This window comes from Nyctibius grandis, chromosome 1, assembly GCF_013368605.1.
Source record: "Nyctibius grandis isolate bNycGra1 chromosome 1, bNycGra1.pri, whole genome shotgun sequence".
In the NCBI taxonomy this organism is placed as follows: domain Eukaryota; kingdom Metazoa; phylum Chordata; class Aves; order Nyctibiiformes; family Nyctibiidae; genus Nyctibius; species Nyctibius grandis.
In genome coordinates, this window is record NC_090658.1 from 89,537,078 (window position 1) to 89,558,457 (window position 21,380).

A 21,380-nucleotide genomic window follows, 5' to 3' on the forward strand; every position below is an offset into this window, starting at 1 on the left:
AAGCGGAAGCTGGTGCAGAGCTGCGCGTCCGTCCCGCGCCCCACGTGCCGCGCGGCCCGTGCTGCCGGCGCTGGGCGCGCGGCCCCTTCCCGCCTCCCGTCGCTCTCCTCAGCTGCTGCCCGCGCCCCGGCGGAGGATGGCGGAGCTGCGGTTCCGCCTGGTGGAGCCGCTGCAGCTCGTGGCGCGCAAGAACGAGAAGGTCAGCGCGGAGCTGAGCAGGTTCCTGGCGAAGCAGGTGAGCGGGCGGCGCGGGGCTCCACGGTAGCCCCCGGGCGCCCTCCCTTCCTCCGGGCGGGTCGCGCTGGGTCCGCCAAGGAGGGAAGGGGACTCACCGCGCTGCCTTCCCCGCGCCCCGCCGTCTCCTGCCGGCAGCTTTGTCTGCTGCCCGCGCTGCCTGGCGACCCCTCCCGCCCCTCAGGCGGCCGGCGGGGCCGCTCTGCGGGAGCAGCTCTCTGCTCTCTCGCTCTTTCTCCGTGCGCTTGTTGCGGTTTCTTCCCCTCCGCGCCCATTTCAGGGTCCTGCGAGTAGAGCCCTGTGAGACAGGTCCTCTCCTGTCCCCTGCCACCCCTCCTGTTGCGCTTTCTGAGGAGGCGTTTTGCCCCGTAGTTAAAATTTTCAGTGTCTTCCATGTGCCTTGAGGTGACTCTGAAAGCACGATAGCGAGAGATGGCATGTTGTTAGCTGGAGCATGCTACCCTGATGCTATTTGCATGTCTTCTTTAGTTGCCTTAAAACAGCACGTGGGGTAAAAAGAGGACTGGATTTTCTAGGGTTTGCTTCCTTTTTTTAATCACAGTGATGCTGGAAACACGTTCCTGTTTTCACTGGTTTCATGCTTTGGCTGCCTTAACTGTGAAAAGCATACCTGCCTTCTAGGAGAGTTGAGGCCTAACTCATTTCTGTCTCTGAAATACTTGAAGACATGTAATAAATAACAGGATATCAACACATCAGATGTTATATTATTAGTACTTTTCATGACAGAGCTTTTGAAGCCCCTAAGTTTTGTACACACTTTGAGGCTCAAAATCCATGTTTCTGCTTGAGTGTCTAGGAAATGTTCCAGTTGTTTGAAGATGAAAAGTCTTAATCATCATATTTTTTCACAATACTGGCTTTCAGTCTGAATTACTGACTCTTAGTTATGGTTGGGGAAGGTTTTCATACTGGTAGTCAAGGTTCTCTGTTGGTAGACAGATGGCTTTTTCTTCTGTCACTACAAATCATAGGATCAAAATAAAATTGACATGAATATATATTCCTGCATTGGAGAGTTGATGCTAATTGGTGGGAAACAGTGATGAAGAGCTGCTATTCAAGAGAAAGAAACAGCTGAGAAATAGAGATGGGGATGATGCGGATCCATGATGTAGCAGACAGATGGAGCGGTGAACCAGAAGTGAGTCACCGAGATCTGAGACTGGGAAAGAGACTGTGCCCTTTCCCTTCTGGCAACTGTTTTGAGATATACTTTAGGTTTAAAAGTCTTCCTAGGTCGAAATTATTATGGAATGGTTATATTCAGAGAGTCTGGAACAGCACATTAATAAACAATGACATGTTCTTTTGAAAACTGCATTGCTATTTCCAAGCTTGGAAGCTACGGATCTAGGAGTGTGTTAGGCTTATCTTGCCACTAAACAACCGCTGGCTTCAGTCATCTTACCTGATTTCCTTCCAGTTGCTTTGTGTAAATTGGGAAGCGTGTATTCTGGAAATCTAGATCTCTCCTTGCTCTGCAGCTTCACTGTCTTTCTGGCAACTTATTTATTCAGTATTCCATAATGGAATGGTGTTTGCCCACAACTGCTGAGTAAGGAACAGTCTTTTGAGATTCACAGTAAGGCACCATTTATGTGGTGAGGGAAAATCTTGTTCCCTGTGCTTCAGTATGTAATAGAAATAGAACCTTTTCTGTAGAGTGTACCATTAACTCTGCAAAGGTACAGTGCATTTGTGTGTCCTTAATGAGGAAAATGGAATGAAAAGCTCTCTAAACCAGTCGTTGTTTCCTCCCTTTCTATTTTTTGGATAATTTAAGCAAACTGTATAAGCAGTAGGACTCCACAAACTGCTGGAATGTGCTTTTGGTTCTGTGTGTTAACAAAGGTCTGTTTGAATCAGAACATCTTCCTGCGTAGAATTCCAAATGCAGATTTTGTGCAAATGCATGTATTTTGGCTTCCTGTGATGGTGTAGTTTCAGTAGAGAAGTTCATTAATATGAAGGTTAAAATGCTAGTGGGAATGGAGCTTTAGTGTAAAAATATCCTTATTTGTTTCTGCCCTTCACATCTGCCACTGTGCATATATAGAAAGATATACATCAAAAAAATAGACACTTTTGGATATTTCCTCTATTTAGTCTATGGAGTCATCTTAAGTGAAATGGAGATCTCAAGCACACCATTCTGGATCTCCTGTTCCATTCTGTTGGTGTTTTAGCGTGGCATCCTTCATTTTGCCTTTAATTTTTCTATGTAGGAGTGAAAATTGTTTTAATAATAGCTCCAAGCTCTTATTTATAGCCCATCAGTCTTAACATTTGATATTGAGAAGTGCCTTTATTCGTTTTCTGTAAGAAATGTAGGAAAAAAGAGGTGACCTAGCTGTCCCAAATTCACCCAGCTACTCATTGGCTGTCAGAAAAATGTCCTGACGTCCTGGCAACTAAGGCAGACTGGTTTTTTCCTAAAATATGACTTCAGCTTTTTATTTGAAGTTATGTAGGCTTTACATCATGGAGCATTATAAGTAAGGGAAGGTATGTTGCACTTTTGCTCCCATCCTGCAGTGTATTCTCATCTTCTGCTTCTGGTTTTTGAAGAGCTGTGATTTTTGGGAGACAGTGTGTTAATACACTGATACAAAGTCAACGAGAACATTCTTAGTGTCCTTGAAGGAGCAGTTTGTCCAACTGTATCAAATATGATGTGCTGGAGGTGATGTAGGAAGTTCTAGCTTGTTTTGCAGCTTGTTGAAGCTATCTTGTTCTCCTTGCGAGACTGCATATCCCCCTGGCTTTTAAATTTTTTTTTTCTTAAAGTGTGTGGGTTATAAGAAGAGCGTAGGCTCGTGTTTTGCTTTATCTTACTGAACTGGGCGGCTGCCAGAAAGAGTAGTCCTCCTCTGTTTTCTTTTTGCCTATTCCCGAAGGCCAAGCCACACCTTTCTGTTTCTTCTCTTGTCCTGAACCAAGCAAGTATGCTGATGCGGAAAATCGGTTCAACTTTCCCACCCAGTGGAAGACTTTGGAAGAAGGATTAATTTGGATCAGCTTACCGAATTGATTGCTGCACAGTCATACAACGGTAGAGCTGTTGTGTGAGGGAACGGAGCTGAGAACATGTGTTCCTGTGTTGGAGGGGAGGAAGGATTTCCCACGCGTGGCCCTTGCGCCCTTCCACTATTCAGCAGTATCCCATTGTTAAACCTGTGTATGGTGTAATGTTCTGTGGAAACACCCGTGAGCCACAATCAGAAATGTGGGTTTCACGTGCGCCCAGATTCTTCCTTGCTGTGATCCTTTCTGTTAGTAATCTTGGGTTTTGGATTAAGCCAGTTCTTAGTAAAGATTGCTGTTCCTTGTGAGCCCTGAGTGAATGTACTGCGCAGGTTGGGAAGGTGGTGGCAACATGCTGCTAGAGGAGCAGCGGGGATCGTGATCGACTCCAGGTCTCACTCCTAGCTGTGCTGCTGTTTAGTGTCTCTTTCATTAATAATACACAATGTGTGTATGTATTCTGTATTCGGAGGGACAATTTTTTGTGATGCTTTCTTAAAGCAGCTGTTTGGAATCGCAGGTGCAGGTTTACTATCCCAGATTTGGACACTAGTATTAAACACTTTCAGGTCAGCTGTCCTTTGCTACTGATTGAGAAAGTTGGGTGTTTCACAAAGCCACCTTTAGTTAAAAAAGCCCTCTGACAGTATTCTTTTCCATGAAATTTTTAATTTAGACTCTGAAAGGCTCTAAAATAAACAGACGGTCTCTTTGTACAATGAGAATGTTGCCGCTGTGATTTTTGAACAGTTTTATATGTCCTAAGGGTACTACACACAATGATTAAAAAACTGCTTGCTCTCACAAAATTGCTAATGGAATGGATTTGTTGTACAGTAGATATGTAACTACAGAATTTTACTGAGTCAGTCACATTATTTATTTACTATTTTATTGTTAACTGTTCCTTTTATTTGATTTTGAAAGCTCTGGTTAATAAATTAAGCTCCCTGTTGTGTCTTGTTTGGGTAGCTAAAGAATCTAACTGATTTGGAAACTGAAGGTACTTTTTATTTTTTACAGTGGAGTTTGTCTCCCAATTCTTCTGAGCCATGCTGCCTTTGAACAGCTTGTCAGTCATTTTGCCACTCAGAATCTGATCCCCTGTAATGAACAGTGTCTTGCTTGCTCTGTGACGAATTCAGACCCTCAGCTCCATTTTAAAAATTACTTTTGATGCTGCTCTGATGGATGAGAGGAAGATAAACTTATATCATGTTTTGTGAAAATAAACACAAAGCATGTAAGAAGCTGCTAGCAATTAATGTGATGGTTTTGATGTTTGTAGTGTATATACAGCAGTTGCACTGATTTCTTACGTGCTGTTAGGGAATGAATGTCTTTTCAAATTTAGAAGGAGACCCAAGGAAGTTGGAACAAGTATGCATGTGTTCTAGAAGGATATAGACAGTGGTAGAACCTTAAGAGGTCACCCTTTCACAGGCCATGTGTAGGACCTTTGCAGTGTAACAATGCAGTGTAACAATCTTGTAACAATGAAACCATGCGATCTGCAGGCCCAGGAACAGGTTCTACCTGAGTAACAAAAGTCCAGGACAAGCAGAAATCGGCTGCACATGTTGCTGAAATGAAAGACTACCTGAATCACAGAATATTTCTGTAGAAGTTTAGTTAAGTGCTTATTTTGTTTGGAAAGCTGCCTTGCCTAGCTGTATTTACAACTGTCAAGAAAAATAAAATCGTCTTGATACGATAAAGGTTCACTCAACAAGGGAAGGGAGAGGGGAGCATCGAAGTCAAGAGCAAAACTGCTACAGTCCAAATTCATAATCCTGATTTTTCCCAAGTTTACTTGTAATTCCCAAAATTACTTGTACTGCACTATATGCTAAATGTCATGGAAGTGGAGAGGTGCTTGGATAATAACGTGAGCTGAAAGACCAGAGAAATTTAAGCATAAGACAGAAGAAATGGGTGGTTGTTCTTCAGTAACAGAGTTAGGAAGGTTGGGGGGGATGTGAAGGGGTGTGCGTATGTGTTTTTTTGTGTGTAGTTTGTGGGTTTTTTTTTTTCCTAGAAGATGTGAATATGTTTTCCATCTATTCTAAAGCCTAATATTTTTTTTGCACTAAAGGACCATTTTTATATAAAAGTAAGAAAAAAAGTATCTCAACTTCAAAACTGCAGATACATGCTGCTTCTTGTTTAAGAGCATTGCTCACTATAATTGCTGTTAGAAATACAGAAATAAGGCTGTGAATGCTTCTTTTTTGAAAAAAGATAGTGAACATGATGCAACTCAAACTTTTTTTAAGAACTCGAATTCTTAAATGTTTTGTGGCTCTTGTGAGACCGAGCAGTTAAGATCAGTGGGAATTATATTAACAAAGATGTATTAGTTGTTATAACATTTTCCCATTTTTTTCTCTTAAAACTATTAAAAATCATTTCTCTTTCAGCAGTAAAATTTAATTTAGGATTTGGGGACTTTTTTGTAATTCTGATTTAGTGTGTCATTCTGCATGTCACTTAATTCTGTTTCCCAAATTTGTTGAATATGGAAAGCTATGTCGAGTAAGTACTTCCATTGGGCGTTTTGGACTCCTTTCTATTTTTTTGAAAGATTCGTTCCTGTAAAATTCACTGTGAATCCTGCATGAATAGTTCTGAAGTTAAAAGTCTAAATCATTTCCCATTTAACCTGTTCTTACTTTTCATTCCTCTAGATTTGGACTCAGCAGGATCGGCAATGCATCCTTGATACTTTAGCGCAGTTATTACTGGATAAGGAATGTACTCTATTGGTTGGCCGTCAAGTTCGACCAATCTTGTTGGATTTGTTGGAAAGAAATGCAGAAGCCATTAAAGCTGGTGGCCAAATCAACCATGATCGGCATGAAAGGCTGTGTGTAGCGATGAGCAAGCTGGTTGCTGACCACCCTGATGTTTTGCCGTGAGTAATGTAATGTCTCTGTGCAATGTTTGAACTTAGGCAGTATAGGCTTGTCAATGTTCACTGGGGATGAGAGGTGGTGTTACAATTTGGGTTGTTTCCTACGATAACAAATGTGTTTTGAATTGAAAGAATAATTTAGAAAACATGAGTGTTAAACACAGCTTGTTTAAACTGTGTTGTAAGATCTAATGTGATTTTCGTCTTAATGATCAAAAGAAAAGCAAAACAGTTGGCATGAAAATTGCTCACAACCAAAATCTCTGTGTTTAAGATTAGACCTGTAGGCCAGTAGAATACAAAGTTACCTAAGTAGGAATCAATATTACTTTCTCAGTAAATGAGAGCAATCAACGAGATTTCACCAAAGGCAGTAGTCTTTCCCCTTGATAATTAAGTAATGATTTCTAATAATGTAAAGTATCTGTTGTCAGCTGATTGCTGAAGTGGTTGTCTTTCCCAAGTGTGGACAAAGTTAAATATAGGCCTTAATTTTCAGTATACGGTCAATTACTGTCTCAGGACCTCTGTGCTGATGCTTTTATTAGTGGCTGTTTTCCTTTCCTCTGGTTTAGATGTCTGTGTTCCATCTCTTTCTCTCTCTCTCTCTCTCTCTTCTAAAGATTTGCTTTAAGATATTTTAAGAATACATCACCAGTTTTCCAGAGGCTTTTCCTGGAGAGCTCAGATGCAAACACAGTCCGATACGGGCGCAGACGAATGAAGTTACGGGACCTCATGGAGGCAGCCTATAGATTTTTACAAAAGGAGCAATCAGTCTTCCGGGAATTATGGGACTGGAGTGTGTGTATTCCACTCCTAAGGAGTCATGACACTTTAGTCCGTTGGTAAGTTAAACGCCCCAGATCTTCTCCATTGAAAAGATTTATCTGTATCTTGAATTGTATTTGACAATGTTCACATGCAAGTAGTGCATTCAAATAATACCAGAAAAATCTGTACCGATGCAATCTATACCTGTGCTTCCTACCTGATCTTTTGAAAGCTGTAGTAATCTATTGGAGTGAAACTTAGGCTAGCTCTTAGTCATGCTTAAAGCTATGGTCTGGAGAATCTTTTCAAATACCTTCAGTTTACCCAAGATGGATTCATGGGAGATGGTGAATTTATCACTTCACCTCTACTGTAAGGCTGCTGGTGTATTGCACGCGTTCTAGCATGTTATCCTAGAAAAAAGTAGAGATTAATCTTCTCTCACTCCAGCTTACATTACAATGATACATTATAATATTTTGCACTGGTACACTATTAATGATTTTTTTTTCTATTGCTTGTATGTAGACGTCTCAGTCACTGTAAAGCTTGTCTTATTTAAGCTACACTTCCTAACTGGCCTTGTTGCAGACTTTGCATGTGGTTTTGGTCAGATATGTTATCTTAGGTGTCTGCCTGCAGGGCTTCAGCCTAGTCACATGATCTACCTTATTTATGTGAGTAGTAGTATTGATAGTGCTTTTTATTTATTTAAGAAAAGGTCTTTAATAGTCTTCATTTTTTTAAACATACATTCAGAATTATGTTAGCAACATAATTTTAAAATAAAGTGTATCATTTAGGAAGAGCAGGAACAAGAGTGTTGTCAAATCTATCAGCCATTTATGAAGCTCTTAAGGATGACATACACTTAGATAGTCTTAGAAAAAGAAATAGAATTTCTAATTCATTCAGTGGGATTGGTTTACCTGGTGTTCAGCTAATAATGTTAAGTAAGTGAATGAGCTGACTTTTAAATTTTGTCCTGAACCAATCTTCTGGCAACTCTTTTTTTTCTTCCTGCCTGCCAAGCTCATTGAAAGCTTTGTTCTTGGAAGGTACAAGCAGTAGTATAATAAATGAAAAGTGTTTTATTGATGTGTATTAAATGTCCTTCTGTTGTGAGACAGCTTTGTGTAGTGATGAAGTCAAGACTTGGGAGTTTCTGGCCCCTTTTGGTACTGAGTCTTGAGTTCATTGTGTTAGGGTTATTTTAGAAATAGCTTGAAATATAAAGCAATTTTGAAAGGGAAATGGTAGGATGAGAAATAATCAAGCAAAGAAAACCTGGTTTTCATTGTCTCATATGTTTACCTTCATTTATTTGGGAAAGTGCTCTACTTTACTGTATTTCTGTTGATTACTCAGTCCTTCAGAGAAAGGTTAGCTAGTTGGTGTATAAATGATAAAGTATGCCATGATAGAATTTCTTTTCTCAGTTCTGAGATATTTCTCTATCTTAAAGAATGTTAAGCATAGCACTAAAATAATTTCTGTGAAGAAAGTTTTCTGCGTGTTTTTCCGAACTTGATATTTTGGTTTGCAATTGACAGTTGTCAAACTAAATTTCTTAAGACTATGTTTTGACGTGTTTTATTCTAACTGTAATTTTTAGGTATACTTCAAACTGTCTTGCTCTGGTTACATCCATGAACGATGAGCATAAATTATCTTTCCTGAAGAAGATATTCAATCCTGAGGAGCTGATACATTTCAGACTAAAGTAAGAACTTTTAAAATCTTGAACACTATTTGTTTTTGTTGATTGCTTTCAGTTGAGTTAATAAACATGGCTTTCACAGGCTACTAGAAGAATCTCAGCTGCAGAATGTGGAAAAAGCCCTGGTGTTGGCCAATCCTGACTCCTCATTTTGGCAAAAGGAGAAAGAACTGCAGTATACACAAGGGCATATTGTATCCGGTGACCTCTCTGCAAATGTAGTAGCTGTATGTGGTATAGTGCTGCCTAGACTACAGCTTGTTTCTGAAGAGCAGGTATGTAACCCAGGGTTAGGTCTGTATTTTTTTTTTTTTTTTTTTTTTTAAAGAATCCCTAAATGCGCTGAACTGACTTTATTTCCTGCTTAAATGGTACTGAGATACTATGGGTAGTGTGTATATCTTTAGCTTTCTTGATGTGTGCTGTAAGCTAGTGTTGCATAATATAGACACTGCAAAGAAGCTCTGCAGTGGAATGAAGCAATGAAGACGTAATGGTGCTGTTCATTTTGTCTTCATCACAGAATCACAGAATGTTAGGGATTGGAAGGGACCTCGAAAGATCATCTAGTCCAATCCCCCTGCCGGGGCAGGATTGCCTAGACCATATCACACAGGAACGCGTCCAGGCAGGTTTTGAATGCCTCCAGAGAAGGAGACTCCACAACCTCTCTGGGCAGCCTGTTCCAGTGTTCGGTCACCCTCACCGTAAAGAAGTTTTTCCTCATATTTAAGTGGAACCTCCTGTGTTCCAGCTTGCACCCATTGCCCCTTGTCCTGTCAAGGGATGTCACTGAGAAGAGCCTGGCTCCATCCTCATGACACTTGCCCTTTACATATTTATAAACATTAATGAGGTCACCCCTCAGTCTCCTCTTCTCTAAGCTAAAGAGACCCAGCTCCCTCAGCCTCTCCTCATAAGGGAGATGTTCCACTCCCTTAATCATCTTTGTGGCTCTGCGCTGGACTCTCTCTAGCAGTTCCCTGTCCTTCTTGAACTGAGGGGCCCAGAACTGGACACAATACTCCAGATGCGGCCTCACCAGGGCAGAGTAGAGGGGGAGGAGAACCTCTCTCGACCTGCTGACCACACCCCTTCTAATACAGCCCAGGATGCCATTGGCCTTCTTGGCCACAAGGGCACACTGCTGGCTCATGGTCATCCTGCTGTCCACTAGGACCCCCAGGTCCCTTTCCCCTACGCTGGTCTCCAACAGCTCTGCCCCCAACTTGTACTGGTACATGGGGTTGTTCTTACCCAGATGCAGGACTCTACACTTGCCCTTGTTATATTTCATTAAATTTCTCCCCGCCCAACTCTCCAGCCTGTCCAGGTCCCTCTGAATGGCTGCGCAGCCTTCCGGCGCGTCAGCCACTCCTCCCAGTTTTGTGTCATCAGCGAACTTGCTGACAGCGCACTCTAATCCCTCATCCAAGTCATTAATGAATTCATGTAGCAGTTCTTACAAACATACTACAAAAGAATATTCAGCCTTACATCATATCTCCAGTCCAAGTTAGGGTGATACTCCATAGCTGAGTAAAGCCAGGATCTGGCATGGTTGCTTTTACCTGCAGGAAGTGTCTTTGTGCTATACGGACATCTGATAAACAGCCTTTCTCCAAATATATTCTTAGTTCTTCTCTTAAAACAAAAGAAAACAAAGCTGCTACTTACTCTTCTAGAAGGCCAGGCTGAATGGGGCTTTGAGCAACCTGGTCTAGTGGAAAAGTGTCTCTGCCCGTGGCAGGGGGGTTGGAACTAGATAATCTTTAAGGTCCCTTCCAACCCAAACCTTTCTATGATTCTATGACAGCAGAAAAAGGGGAGAAGTGATCAAGAACTTACTTTTTTCACTTGAGTGTAGTGCAGAATGTGGTACCTTACAGTTTTAGGAAGTCCATTGAAGGCATAAATGTTTTTGAGCAAACAGTATTTAACCTTTTTTCTCTTGAGATGCTCTTCATCTTGAACTGTTCATGTTCTTGTTTGTAGCTGCAGCCAGTATTCTTGACTGTTTTTCTCATTTAGGTACAGTTTTAGCTCTTAGCTGAGTATTTCTGTTTAATTTTGCGACACTGATCTACAAATGAAGGACAAAGAAATTAATGAAGACTACCGATGTGCAGAATTTCTTGAGTAGCAGAAGCAAGGAAAGAGGAATTTCCTCCCAAATTGTCCCCCCCAACTTCAGTAGCTGAATTTACTGTATTCTAGCTGTTTTTATAGGATTGAGGGGTGGTTTGAAATTCATTGCAGCAGGGGAAACTGTAGAGCTGTTTAAGGAGATTCTTACTCCCATGCCAGTGTCATTGCTGCTGCAGCTGTGCTGAAGCTAGGCCATGCTATAAACTGGATTGCTGAAAGGATACTGTTTGTCTGTGAGGGAGGAGAGAACTTCCCAAGAAGACATGCTTTTATTTTTGGAATAGCCACAGGTATTTCACTGATGTAGTATACAGTGTAGTTCCAGTTATACTGGGGAGGTTCCAGTTACAGCTGAGGAGGTCTGATGAAGAGATAGGAGCAAACTCTGAGGGAAAGCAGGTACTCTTAACAACTAGCATTGTTACCAGAGAAGTACATGAAGCTACATCTGAAAAGAAGATCAAACTTAAATTCACTTGTTTCAGCGCAGTATTTACTCTGATTTCTTTGTACCTTTTGGCAGGAAAGCACTAATTTTTGTGCTATATACTGATATATAAGTGACTGTAGGAGAGTCAAAATATTTGGAGAGTATCTGTAGCATTGATTAATTACTATTCAATAAACTACATTCATTGCATTTTGAACAAATAAAAATGTTACTGAATTTACCTCTTTTTTTTTTTTTTATGCACTGAGTTTGATGATCTTATACTTTGGCAGGTGCAGAAATAAGTAAATACAACAGTTAATCTTTGTACTTGCATCATCTGAATCTAACTACTGTTTGATTTGTTCTGTGATTTGGATCCATTCTGATGACTTAATTTCACTTATATTGCAAACTGTATTTGATTGACATGTGTTATGATTGAATAGTTACTATGCCCATACTGACAACTTAGTGTGAACTCACTTTGGGAACAAATTGTACATATACTTTATTAAGTGTTTCACTTATAATAGGTTTTTGATGAAATCTATTTTAATATCTGACATTAAATACAGCTTTAGAATCCTTTATTTTGTTTGATATGTGTTGACAGATCTGCAGGCCAAAATTTTCTAGTTGTCAGACTCACTTTCCTAATTGTTCTGTGTTGTACAACCTGTAAAAAAAATAACAGTTTCAGTGTAGTAACTCGAATTTTATGTTTGAACAGGAAAGTAACACCAGCTGTTTTGTTTTGGTTGAATCTGCCTTCACAAATCTTCAAAACCTTGCTATTGCTGTAGCACATCAGAATCCTGTTTTATTAGAAGGACCAATAGGATGTGGCAAAACTTCTTTAATTGAATATTTAGCAGCTCTTACAGGAAGAGCAAAGCCTCCTCATATTTTGAAAGTCCAGCTTGGGGATCAAACTGATAGTAAGGTAACTGATGAAGTTGTTTTATGGTTGGATCATCAGACATAATTTTTACTTAAAGCATGGATTTAATTTTCTAATAAGATAATGTTTAACTTTTTACCCAAAGACCCCCCAACTCCATAGTATTGGTCTTACTGTTGATGAGAATAAATAAATGTGAAGAAAAATCAGTTAAGCTTTAGTAGGTTTTAAATTCTGTGTATAATTGTGCTATATCTGTTTCATTCAAATAATGTTTTATCAGGGTTTTTCTATGTGGAAGAGCCCTACTGATTTTTTTTTTTTAAATTTTTAATTTAAGAAAAATTGATTTGTATTGGGGAAAAAAAATACTCTAAAATTACTCAAGCTGGTGCCGAACGCTGTATACACACTTAGTTTAAGTGAGCTAATTTCAGTTTAATCTGATCCCAGTTTTTTGTGGTAAAGGTGAGATGAAGTAAGATCCTGAGATATTCAGGACACTTGCACTTACATAATAGTGATCTAACACTGACTGTAGAGATAAAAACCAGAGATGAAGATAATTCCATGTTCTTCTGGTTTTGCATATATAACTTTGTTGTTTGGCTCAATTTATATTTAGTTTTCCAAGGTGGTTAGTATCTACCAGAAGTGCTATCTGAAGGTTTTTATTAGCATGCATAAGCACTTTCTTCACTTGCATAGAACAGCTGATTTCACCATCTCACAACTGTTCTCCACAAGAGTATCTTTTCATATACATGATTAAGACCACCGTATTAAGAAAAAGTGATAGAGTTCAAGGTACAAAATATGTAGTAGTGAAACCATAAACTTAATTATTTAAGGAATGCTTAAATGTGGAAGTTAGAACTTTACAGAGAAGCAACACTTGATTGGTTTTGTATCTTTGAATAACTTGCTTTACAATTCCTCTTACTAGCTTAGTCACAGACTTTTCAAAAATGTAAAATAAAGTTCAGTGCAACCCTAGACAGTTTTGTATGTTATACTGTTGATTGTTTGTTAATTATGGTGGCACGACTCTGTAAATTCACTTCCAATTACCTGGTTCATTTTAATTACTGTATTTCGGTTAGATTATCATAGATGTGAAGGGGTGAAACTTTTTTTTTTCTTAATTAAAAGAAGTGTAATGCTGGGCACAGATTACCAGATGGATTGTTTAGTAATGTGGAGGCTAAGTAAGTGTTACTTATATACCAACTTCGGTCATTTTTGTAAGTTTTCACTCTGAGTTTTTAAGGAATGTAATGAACAGGTCTCTAATTTATTGATTATTTCCATCATAGATGCTGCTTGGTATGTATCGTTGTACAGATGTACCAGGGGAGTTTGTATGGCAGCCCGGAACCTTGACACAAGCTGTTACCAAAGGTCATTGGATACTTCTGGAGGATATTGATTATGCTCCTCTGGATGTGGTATGTAGGTTCATGTTTGCTGTAAGGTACTGGTCTTAAGGCCCATACTAGCAATTTTTGGAGTCTAATCGCCATGAGTTGTGCAGAAGCGTGCTGAAAATACTGCTCCTTTAAAAGGGGTTAGAAATAATTAACCTGTCTATCTTCATTCACATATTAGCACACCACATCAGTTTTTGTCATTGTTTTAGAGTAGTCATGATACTGTCACTTATGCCAAATTTCTCTCTGAAGCTTTGAATTGACACTGATGATGAGCTGTGTGTCTTTTAAATCATGTTTTAATATTTGAAAACAAATGTGACCCCAAACACCAAGAATATTGTCACTGTATTAGAGTGGTGCTGTTAATAAGATTTTTTTAGTGCTTTGTTGTATGTTTTTTTGGTTTTCGTTTTTTTTTTTCTTACACATTTCTTACCTCTGGCTTGGATATTAAAAATGTGTTGTTATATTAAGCAGTACAGATTTTAACAGATTTCCTGTTTTCAGCTCCAGAACGACTAGTTAGACTGTCATCCTTCCCTTTTGAAGTAATGGCTGCTGAAAGCATGTCTTCTGCAAGAACGATGTCATAAAGATGTTTTGCCCTATAGGCCTGCTGGACATTCTGCAGATAGTTGTTTTCTTTCATATCTGTTCTGTAAAGCATCCTTTGTGTGACTAAATAACCTGACAGCTTGTTTATTGGGTTCTAGGCTTCTGAAATATAGGGAATTTATAAGACAGACAAGAAATACTGCTTGTATCTGCTAGACAGTTTTTCACTGCAGAGGGTCGTGCACTTACTTGCTTCTGTGGACTCAGCTCATTGCACTCGTCATAAGCATGCTCTGAGTAATATCCTGCGTTCATCTCTTCCTTTCTTCAGGTCCTCCCTGCAGGCATCCTGTCTCCTTTCTCCGTATCAAAGTCTTCATGCTTGCCTCCCTCTGTACTGAGGGATCATTGTGGTCCTACCTCCCTTTTTTCCTTCTACTATTATTACTATCCTTCTGTATGGAGGGATAGATTCTTTAAATAGATACTGATTTTTCCTGTGGGTAGCAGAGTACACACTGAAAAATGTTGATGTTTGAGAATGACATCTTTGAGATGCAGGTTATCTTTGTTCAGGCAGATAAAGAAAATAAGGCTTCTGAAACAAAAATTCTAATAATTCATTTGACAACTCAGATAGTTTTGATTTGGACTTGCAGTATAGAGACTGTAATTTCCATTCTCTTATCATTAAATCTGGATACAGGAGAAAGAAGACAGGTAAACATCACACATGTGACTTACACTGCTGATTAAAATTACTGGGTACTCTGTGATTCCTGGTAGCATCACTTGGAAGTGCAATCTGTGGGATGGCAGTTGCTGACAATGTAGTAGTGCTCAGTGGAAGTGCTCTAACATCTCCAGTGTGAAATGAGTGTGGATGGGTGTGCTGTCTGCTACAGTTTCACAAAAAAAATGTTTTATAAATTTTCTTCTCTTCTCCAGATCTCTGTGCTGATTCCTCTTTTGGAAAAAAGGGAGTTGCTGATTCCTGGTCGTGGTGACTGTTTAAAAGTAGCATCAGGATTCCAGTTTTTTGCAACCAGGAGGTAGGCTTGTAAAGTTAAATGCGGTTAAGAGCATGGATATCCTATTTTTAAGTCAAAGACAGGAAGTGCAAGGTACTTGGGCAGGCGATTTTTACAATTTCCAATTAATAAGCAGTAGAAGCCATAGAAGTTGTGAAAGGAATTTTTTCACTTTAGAGCAGCCTTGTGTTATTACTGCGTGAATCCAGGCTTTGTACAGAAAGGTCACTTCAACAAGGCTGAAGGAATGAGATTTTTTGGGGGGTACCCTACAAAACCAACCCCTCACCAAAACAAAATACCACTCTCAGCAATTACTGTGTGAAGAAAGTTTGTGACTGATATTCACAAGGTGTCTTGACTTGCTAGTTTTAACAGGCCCAGTGTAAAATGTCTCGTAGTTTTGCTGATCTTGGGGTAGTAGGTAGTCTGACTACTGAATCATTAGTTTTCTGGGTTTTTTTATTCCACCTCCTTGAGCAGTTGTATACATGTATTCCCTGGAAGATTTTTTTTTTTTAAGAGTTTTATGAATAATTCTAACTGAACCCTGCATCTATAATAAGATAATGTTATTTTATGTGGGAATCATGGAAAAAGAAATAGAAGGAAGACAGTCTGATTTGTGGAAGTCTTACGTCAAAGACGTAATGGATGTTTGTAATGTTTTCTGACCAGAAAAAGATTTAAGGTACTCTCCCTGACAGTTTCACTGTAGTAATGGCTCATGCGTCAGATGTCAAAATGGCGTCTTCCATATTGAGACATAACACTGTGTCAAGGTTAAAGGTTAGAATACCTAGAAGGGGAATGTTTACATGGTTTTCAAATGTTTTGTAGTTTACTTCAAAGCCTTTAATAAATTTTCCTGCTTTTGTCTTCCTTTTATAAATTTGTTCTTTTCTTTGATGTATCTGATTTATTTTTTCTGGAGCAGAGTCTTTTGGATTCAACTTTCTTTTGGTTGCCTCATGTCCTAAGGTTTTCTTCTTCTGTATTCTTGTTCAACAGTTTGTATAGCAGCAAATTATAGTTTCCATTGGGCTAGTTAGAGCAGATTCAATAAGTCTGTTGCAGTTTCCAGTTGTGGAATATTATTTTAAAAAAAAAAACCCAAACAACAAAACAACCAAAAACCAACCAAACAAATAAAACACCAGAAAACAAAAACCACACCACAAACCCTATACCTAATGCTCTGCATGTGCAGGGCTACTTCCACAGTGGGTATAATATATGGCTGCAAAGTTATTTGTGCAGTAAAAAAAAAAAAAAAAAAAGGAACAAAATATATGATGGAAAGGACTGTGAGCCTTAAGAATGAGGAAAAATAATCAGGAAAGATTGTGGAGGGGACAGGGACTGGAGATGCTTTTCCTGCATGTCTGCAGTAGAGCACAGAACCTTTAGGATCGTGGAAGATATTTTTCAGGCCACTTCCATCAGGCTCCTCTCTTTACAAAGGATTCTGTATGTTGCTTCTGATAGACTTAACCTATTGTCAGTCGTCTTTCTGCAAGTATCTCTAAGGAGATTTTGCACTGCAGGGGGAAAAACACTGTGATAGAAGAACAGGTAATTTGAAAAGCAGAGATAGGCAGGGTAGGATTCGTGACCGTACAGTGACAAACAGTGGGTGATCTATGCATGTGCATACTGTAAGCAGTATGTAACATGTTCTTTGATGCATAGGTATGCACTGAAAATGTTTAATTCTTCAGCAAGACACGATATACTGTGTTTCTTCATGTTGTTTTTGATTTAGGATATTCAGTTGTGGTGGAGGTTGGTACAGGCAGCAAAGCAGCCATGCTGCTCTTTTGGACAAATATTGGACCAAAATACATCTGGATAACATGAGCAAAGGAGAACTCAAGGAGGTATGGTGTGTGTTGCTCTGTTGTGGCATGTGAATAATTGTTTCAATGAAGGGTAATAAATGTTTCTCAGTAATAAATTTCGTCCTTATTTTTATCTCCAAATTCCACAATACACCCTTATCATTTCAGATTTATCCTGCCGATTTTGAAGTAAATGGGCAGTTTGTGAGGAAAGCTTGAAGTGAATTGGGCAGATTTCTGGAACTTGCCTTAGCAAACACAGTTCTGCTTTGAATGGGTCTAAGAATCAAATTACTTTGCCATTTTGTAGCCCACAGAGATTTAAAAACAGAGAGAAATAGAAAATTGAGCTTACTGTAATCCTGAGTTCTAAGATTTGAGGTTAAATATAGTTGGTCAGTTATCAATTACAAATAACTGTTTCTATTGACATCTTTTGTTAGCACCTCTAGGACATGTCTGCTTTGTGTAGTCCTTCAGAAAATTAAAGGAGCCCAGGGCTTAAATGAAAATAGAATTCTCTAGAGTTTCACCTAGTGATACAGAGTTCAGATTAGGATGTGATTTTAAAAGAGCCTTGCCTAAGGGAAAAGGGTGTGAATAGTCTGTAGGAGAAGAGTTGAGGAGAAAGTTCTGAATTTTCTGGAATGAAGATGATAGTTTTTTCGATAGGATTCATGCACTCCTTGCAACTCATTTAGCAGCCAGCACAGTTATGGGTGACCTTAAATATCTGTGTGTTTTTCCATTTCGTCATTTGTCAGCTAATTGTTAGGAATGGGGCAAGAGCAGCACTTATTTCATACTTGTAGATGTTAGTGGTGGGAAAGCAAGTAGATGCACAGGGAGGCCTCTGCAGATGGTTTGCTGGAGATACACATGCCAATGTGCTGTAGCTGCTTCTACTACAAATAGATCCACATGGGCAGGAATTCTAGGAAGCTAATTGTTGCAGTATTAGAAAAGGCTATCTGGCCGAACTGGTATCAAAGATGACCTCCAGAAAGGACCAATATTCAAGTAAAGGTTGGCTGTCAAAACCGTAAGAAAAAAGGAAGCTTCAGTGCTAAAGGTTTCACTTACCACTAGGTTCTTTCTGTTCTTTTTTTGTAACTTTGTATCTCAAGTCACAAAAATGTGTAAATCAAACACTGTGTAAGATTCTGTAGTAGTAGAAGAGACAGTGGTAGAAAACACTCACATGATTGTCTTGAAAATATACACATGTTCCTCTGGTTAATCTTAAAAGTCAGTTTGGCAGAGTAGGAGCAGTGTTCCTGGCCTGTATCTGAAAAGCTTCTTTTGGGAAGCAATACTTTTGATTGGCAAGCTTTAGTGGAGAGAACTGAGCTGAAAGGAAATTACAGAAGAAAAATTAGCACCTTAATGAGTCTCTGTCAGCACAGTGAACAGACAACTTGGAATACTTATAAAAATTCAGTCATTAAAAGAAGGGCAGGAGGTAAGAACTTTCGTTATCAGTTGTGAAGTTGTATGATCATGGTTTGAGTGTAGATAGGGTTGAATGTACCTTTTGTTTTTCCTGTTGGTATTTGTGCAAATGTATTAAATGAATTGGAGTAGAGTTGGCAAAATTCACTTTTGGCATCCAAATTGATATCATACAAGTACAATGACTTTTATTTTCTTCAGGTGAGAGATTCCAACACAGTTTTGTGCAGCTTTCTAACTTGAGTATCTATTGAAGTGTAAACTATTAAAATTTGGGAGGGCTGGTGGTTTCCTGCTGATGCTAAAGATTAAATTTTTTTTTGAGGTTTTTTTTGTTTGTGTGTGTGTTTGTTTTTTTCAGATTCTTCAGAGGAGATACCCCAACCTTTCTCTCGTAACTGATCACTTGCTGGACATTTACATTCACCTTACGGGAGACAAGTATCAGACATCAGAAAACGGTGCTTCTGACTCCAGGCACAGACGAGAAGATTCATCAGAATCAAGATCAGAAAATAAGAAACCAAATCTGGAAGGGCGAGAACTATCTCTAAGGTTGTCTTTTCTTATATGTTTGTTAGAAGGAAATTTAGTTAGTGTCCTGGTTTGGCCTAAACCAGGCCGATTTTCCTTTCAGTGATTTTTGCTTTCAGCTAAGTCTACTCTAAGTAACTGCACTTTCTGAAACTAACTGCATGTTTGCAGACAGTGTCTGCTTCCAGGACTGATAACGCTCGAAGTTTGTAGTTATCGCTGAGGTACCGGTAGGGATGTTGTGCAGTAAGGCTCTTGCTGTACTTATTCTTAGAGAAACCAAGGTCACTGCTGAATTCCTCACTGCTTACAAGTGAAGAGCCGAAGGGGGGTCGCAGCTGCAGCGGGGAGCAGACAGGGCAGGTGACCCAAAATTGACCAACGAGGGTATTCCATCCCACACACGTCATTCTCGGTATAAAGCGGGGGGATCACGAGGGTCTCGCTCTCTTTCTGCTATGGCCGGTGTCCAAGGAGGACTCCGTCTGTTTTCCTGCTGCCCCCGATCCCGATCTGTGCATCCCTGAATCCAGCTCTCAACCGTCGCTAGGCCCAGCCTGGGCCTTCCCGGAGCCTGCCCTGCAGTGCCGGTGGTGACGTGGCTGACTTCAGGGGAGCTCAATCTTGGTTTTGTATATATATTTGTATATATTTGATTATCTCTATTATTATTATTATATTCTTTTTCATTATTATAGTTTATTAAAACTGTTTTAACTTTCCAACACGGAAGTCTCTCTCCCTTTTCCCTTTCCCTTTCCCTTTGGGGGGGGGGGGGGGGAATAACAGAGGGCATCTGCCACAGGTTTAATAGCTGGCCCAGCTTTAAACTGTGCCTCGATGGATCGAAACCATCCTCTGCTATAAATCTGTCACGGTAAAAGCCTACAGCACCCGGTATTCCCAGGCGGTCTCCCATCCAAGTACTAACCGGGCCCGACCCAGCTTAGCTGCCGAGATCAGACGGGACCGGGCGTTCTCAGGGTGGTATGGCCGTGCCTCAGTGATAACACCCGAAGTTTGTAGTTATCAGTCCTGGAGGCAGACACTGTCTGCAAACATGCAGTTAGTTTCAGAAAGTGCAGTTACTTAGAGGAGACTTAGCTGAAAGTAAAAATCACTGAAAGGAAAATCGGCCTGGTTTAGGCCAAACCAGGACAGTTAGCTAACTGGAGAGTCAGAGGGTTTAATGTTTGTTTATTTTTATTTATATATTATATACATAATGTCAATATTTATCTTTGTTTATTATTTATCTTTTTTTTATATATATAATGATAAGTTTGAATAATTAAACTGGAATTTCATAAAAACTGGAAAAAGATGTTTTTTTTTTTTACAAGATACATTAATCATTAGTTTAAAATGAAAAATGCAATGTGAATTATTTAGGACTTCCTATTTGGTATACTTTTTTTTTGAGGAAAAACTGTAGGTCTTGTCATGTGTGGTGCTAAGTTGGTATCAAGCCGTATGGATTACTTCTCAATTCATTTTAACACAAAATATAAGTTGTAGTTAAGAACTGTTGACTGAAATGTACTGTATAATGTTCTCACAATAGCTGGTGGATAGCATTTTCAGCAATTCTATATATTTGCTTCTCTCGGTATGCTTCTCTCGGTAATTTCATATTAGACACTTAGAGCATTCTAACTTACAGATGACTGAAAATAACAAGATCTGTAGTGTACTATTAACTTCAGAATTTTTACACAAAATATCAGTTCTACTCATGTGGAATTTCTGTAACCAGTAGTGCTTTGTGAATTAGTCAGTAAATACAAAGTGTGGGTAGTACCTAATATTTTTGTGAAGCATAAGAGTACCACTGATTTTAAAACAGCACTTCTTTTCTAGAATTAGATGTTTCCTTTTCTTGCCTTTCAGAAGATTTTGTTGTTGATAAGGAATCGGTATCTTGAAAAAATAGTTTTTTCTACCTTTCTAGATGAAAAGCTTGCTGCTTTTCATTTTTTCAATTTCACAATTACTTTATGGTTTCATGGAGTATGTATTATCTATTTCTAAGCAACATATCTGAAAGCAACACTGTTGGTCTTTATGTGCTCAGCTACTTTTTAGAATTAGCATCCTATTTACATGTGTCTTCCTGTGTATAAATTACACAACTAAATGTGCAATTGCCAGAAGATGACATAATTACCTAAGCTGAATATGAAAGAATGTGCTATGCATTTTGTCTTGATTGTACCAGATCTTTTCATTTTTCTTTTTAGAGACTTACTGAATTGGTGCAGCAGGATTGACTACAACTTCGACAGTAATTCTTCAGCCACAGCAGTGAATATTTTTCAGGAGGTGCGGTTGGACTTGATCCAGAAATTGCTTACCCAAATGC

The 21,380-nt window shown here is 39.2% G+C and overlaps 1 protein-coding gene and 1 pseudogene across 1 annotated transcript in view; one reads left to right on the forward strand and one right to left on the reverse strand.

The window, feature by feature from the left end:
- Positions 1-136: 136 nt before the first annotated feature.
- Positions 137-21,380, forward strand: part of MDN1 (midasin AAA ATPase 1) — a 104,922-nt gene continuing 83,678 nt past the window's right edge. Inside the window, exons 1-11 of the mRNA XM_068416982.1 lie at positions 137-235; positions 5,970-6,196; positions 6,820-7,044; positions 8,586-8,693; positions 8,773-8,965; positions 12,002-12,214; positions 13,489-13,620; positions 15,109-15,212; positions 16,957-17,071; positions 18,846-19,039; positions 21,259-21,340. Of these exons, the coding sequence (XP_068273083.1) occupies positions 137-235; positions 5,970-6,196; positions 6,820-7,044; positions 8,586-8,693; positions 8,773-8,965; positions 12,002-12,214; positions 13,489-13,620; positions 15,109-15,212; positions 16,957-17,071; positions 18,846-19,039; positions 21,259-21,340 (1,692 nt within the window). The remainder of the gene's footprint in view (positions 236-5,969; positions 6,197-6,819; positions 7,045-8,585; positions 8,694-8,772; positions 8,966-12,001; positions 12,215-13,488; positions 13,621-15,108; positions 15,213-16,956; positions 17,072-18,845; positions 19,040-21,258; positions 21,341-21,380) is intronic.
- LOC137672691 (5S ribosomal RNA) lies at positions 19,901-20,017 on the reverse strand (annotated as a pseudogene).